The sequence below is a fragment of the Palaemon carinicauda genome, chromosome 1 (assembly GCF_036898095.1).
Source record: "Palaemon carinicauda isolate YSFRI2023 chromosome 1, ASM3689809v2, whole genome shotgun sequence".
Taxonomy (NCBI): Eukaryota; Metazoa; Arthropoda; class Malacostraca; order Decapoda; family Palaemonidae; genus Palaemon; species Palaemon carinicauda.
Window position 1 is genome coordinate 308,507,336 of NC_090725.1, and position 4,619 is coordinate 308,511,954.

The 4,619-nt window shown below is 33.2% G+C and overlaps 1 protein-coding gene across 1 annotated transcript in view; it reads right to left on the reverse strand.

Moving 5' to 3' along the window:
• Positions 1 to 3,318: 3,318 nt before the first annotated feature.
• LOC137640164 (uncharacterized) overlaps positions 3,319 to 4,619 on the reverse strand; it is a 34,456-nt gene continuing 33,155 nt past the window's right edge. The window contains exon 15 of the mRNA XM_068372685.1: positions 3,319 to 3,710. Coding sequence (XP_068228786.1) covers positions 3,319 to 3,710 — 392 coding nt within the window. The remainder of the gene's footprint in view (positions 3,711 to 4,619) is intronic.

A 4,619-nucleotide genomic window follows, 5' to 3' on the forward strand; every position in this document is an offset into this window, starting at 1 on the left:
AAAAATAGCCCAGTGAGGAAAGGAAATAAGGAAATAAATAAATGAAGAGAACAAATTAACAATAAATCATTCTAAAATAAGAAACAACGTCAAAACAGACATGTCATATAATAAACTATCAACAACATCAAAAACAAATATGTTATAAATAAACTATAAAAAGACTATGTCCGCCTGGTCAACAAAAAAGCATTTGCTCCAACTTTGAACTTTTGAAGTTCTAATGATTCAACCACCCGATTAGGAAGATCATTCCACAACTTGGTCACAGCTGGAATAAAACTTCTAGAGTACTGCGTAGTATTGAGCCTTGTGATGGAGAAGGCCTGGCTATTAGAATTAACTGCCTGCCTAGTATTACGAACAGGATAGAATTGTCCAGGGAGATCTGAATGTAAAGGATGGTCAGAGTTGTGAAAAATCTTATGCAACATGCATAATGAACTAATTGAACGACGGTGCCAGAGATTAATATCTAAATCAGGAATAAGAAATTTAATAGACCGTAAGTTTCTGTCCAACAAATTAAAATGAGAATCAGCAGCTGAAGACCAGACAGGAGAACAATACTCAAAACAAGGTAGAATGAAAGAATTAAAACACTTCTTCAGAATAGATTGATCACCGAAAATCTTGAAAGACTTTCTCAATAAGCCTATTTTTTGTGAAATTGAAGAAGACACAGACCTTATATGTTTCTCAAAAGTAAATTTACTGTCGAGAATCACACCTAAAATTTTGAAAGAGTCATACATATTTAAAGAAACATTATCAATACTGAGATCCGGATGTTGAGGAACCACCGTCCTTGACCTACTTACAATCATACTTTGAGTTTTGTTAGGATTCAACTTCATACCCCATAATTTGCACCATGCACTAATTCTAGCTAAATCTCTATTAAGGGATTCACCAACCCTAGATCTACATTCAGGGGATGGAATTGATGCAAAGAGAGTAGCATCATCTGCATATGCAACAAGCTTGTTTTCTAGGCCAAACCACATGTCATGTGTATATAGTATAAAAAGTAATGGGCCAAGAACACTACCCTGTGGAACATATATATATATGTGTGTGTATATATATATATATATATATATATATATATATATATATATATATATATATATATATATATATATATATATATATATATATATATATATATGTACACATACTGTTTATATATATATATATATATATATATATATATATATATATATATATATATGCATATATATATATATATATATATATATATATATATATATATATATATATATATATATACACACACATACATATATATATATATATATATATATATATATATATATATATATATATATATATATATATATATATATTTGTATATATATATATATATATATATATATATATATATATATATATATATATATATATATATATATATATATATATACATATGTGTAAATATATACACACATATTTTTGACGGCTCTGGTACATTATTGTATACATACTGGAAATAGGTTAAGCAAAACCATTTCTATTAATGGAAACATTTATTTTTTGTTTAACGATACGAACGTTATAATCCGGTTTATTTCGTTTAATCAAACAGATACAGCTTTTTTCATATTTTGATATATGAATAAAGCTGTACTTACATTCCCAATTCATAACAATCTACCCATAAAATTCATGAAACAGTATTTATTGAATAAAAAAAAAAGAAATATCTGCCAATTTTGGTTATTTTCATTCTGGTGAAAATGAAAATAGATATAAATATGAATTTAAAAAAGGTGTTCTTTTCAGCAGAAAAAAAAAATAATCTTAAAAAAAACTATCGTTATCTTGTTAGTTATCTTATTCAAGTGATTCACTGATTGACCTACGCCATTTATAATACAAAATTATATTAATTTCCACTAATTTTTTTAGGAGAAATGCTGCATTATACACTAAACTCAACACCCATTTTCGGTTGTAATCATTCCCTTCTATTTCACATTTATGCTTTCATTCAGATTATGAATGATTTCCTACATGTAAAAGTAATGATATCTGTACTTTCTTGCTGAGGCATTGCTTGTGTCTAGCAAAATTATAAAAGTAGTCATTTCACAAAGTATACATGTCATTATTACTTCAATTGCCTTAAGTGACTTTTAACTATCAGCATAAGTATATATATAACAACAACAACAACAAATGCAGCCATTTCTAGTCCACTGCAGGATTAAGGCCTCAGACATATCCTTATTCATTTCTTGGATTTTATAATTTTCATCACAACGCTGGCCACTGCGGATTGCTGATGGTGGGAGAATTTAGTCTTGTCACTCACACCAAACCAACCTAGTATGGTTGGCCTTGACTAGTATAACTTTGGTGATACACAAACCCTCTCACGGCGGGCTATATTAGCAAAACACTCATAGGGTTTAAAAATCAGATATACAAAGGTAATTTAAGAATACTAATACACCTCTCTTCGAAGAAATGCACCTTATCACACTGTTACTTCGCTATAAGTAACCAAACAGATAGCGTAGGGCTAGATTATAGAGGGCTAAGCACAGTAACACGCCGAGCAGTAAGGGTGTGGCTGGGTGCACATCTTCAGAGTGAAGTGTACCAGGAATTCCTTCATCTAACTGTACATATATTTCATACTCAATATTCTTCTGTACAAAATCCCATTCATTAGAATAAACTTCAAAAACTCATATATGTATAAGTATGAAAGATCTTGAGCTACTGTTTTTCACTGCTTCCATAACATCTATGCGAGTAATTCTGTCTTAAGCTACTGTTTTCCCCCGCTGCCATAACGTCTATACGAGGAATTCTGTCTTAAGCTCCTTTTTTCATGGCAGCCATAACATATGTGCGAGTAATTCGGTCTTAAGCTACTGTTTTTCACCGTTTTCATAACATCTATGCGAACAATTCTGTCTTAATCTACTGTTTTTCACCGCTGCCATAACATCTATGCCAGTATTTCTGTCTTAAGCTACTGTTTCCACCGCTTCCATAACATCTGTGCGAGTAATTCTGTCTTAAACCACTGTTTATCACGAGTGCCATAACATTTATGCGAGTAATTCGGTCTTAAGCTACAGTTTTCCACGGCTTCCATAACATCTGTGCGAGTAATTCTGTCTTAAACCACTGTTTATCACGAGTGCCATAACATCTATGCGAGTAATTCGGTCTTAAGCTACTGTTTTTCACCGCATCGATAACATCTATGCGAGTAATTCTTTCGTATTCTACTGTTTTTCACCACTTCCATAACATTTATGTAAGTAATTCTGTCTTAAGCTACTGTTTTTCACCGCTTCCATAACATCTATGTGAGTAATTCTGCATTGCACGAAAGTGAAAAGCCCTAATATGTTGCTGATATTGAGCGTAGGTGACGACATTGTCATAGAAATCTGTAGAAACAGACTGGGCTGATCTGGCGTTCGATGCACGCAAGGCGACCCTGGGTCGACTGGGCGTTTGTTTATCATAGATGCTGCCTTCCGTCTGCCATCTATTTATCCATCTGTAGACTGTGGTGACGCTGCAGCCACTCCTCTCAGCAATGTCTTTGATAGTGACGCCATTCCTCCATAGCTGTATCATGCGAATTCTATCTTGGATTTTCTTGAAGGTATAAACATGGCCATCGTTCATTTTTTGTCCTGGGTAAAGATTAGAAACCAAGTCTTTAGAAAAATAAAAGATAAATACTCGATACAAAAACAAGGTTAACCACACCATTATTATTAGTATTATTATTGTTAATATTATTATTATCACTATTACTAGCTAAGGTAGAACCCTAGTTGGAAAAGCAAGATGCTATAAGCCCAAGGGCTCCAACAGGGAAATAGCCCAGTGAGGAGAGGAAATAAGCAAATAGTGTGCCTGAGTTTACACTCAAGCAAGAGAACTCGAACTCAAATGCAGTGGGAGACCTTGGTAAAGGTCTCTACCCAAGACTAGAGAACAATGGTTTGATTTTGGAGTGTCCTTCTCCTAAAAGAGCTGCTTACTATAGCTAGAGAGTCCCTTCTACCATGGAAAGTAGTCACTGGACAATTACAGTGCAGTAGTTAACCCCTTGAGTGAAGAAGAATTTTTCGGTTATCTTATTACTATCAGGTGTATGGGGAAAGAGAGGAATATGCAAAAAATAGGTTAGACTACTCAGTGTATGCATAGGCAAGAAAAAAATGTGCCGTAGCTACAGAGGGATCAAATGTATTATTATATGGCCAGTCATAGGACCCATTAACACTTTAGCAGTAGCATCTCGACAGCTGACTAGTGCAGTGGCTAACCTACTACCTTCTGATTATTGTAAAATAACCGAATTTACCTCCGACTCCAAGCCTTTGAAAAATATATAAATTAATTAGAATATCACTGTATTCATGTTTGTAGGTCATCTTATATCAATATTGGGAGAAATACATATTCAGCACACCCCAGATCATTTGATCTACACAAATTGTAATATTTTATTACAAACTGGATGACTACAGCTACCACTGACCCTTAGCTTTAAGGTTATTACCCAAGTGGGTTTTGGTTATGTATACCAAATTTCAATATGGAGGCCTATCTGAAAC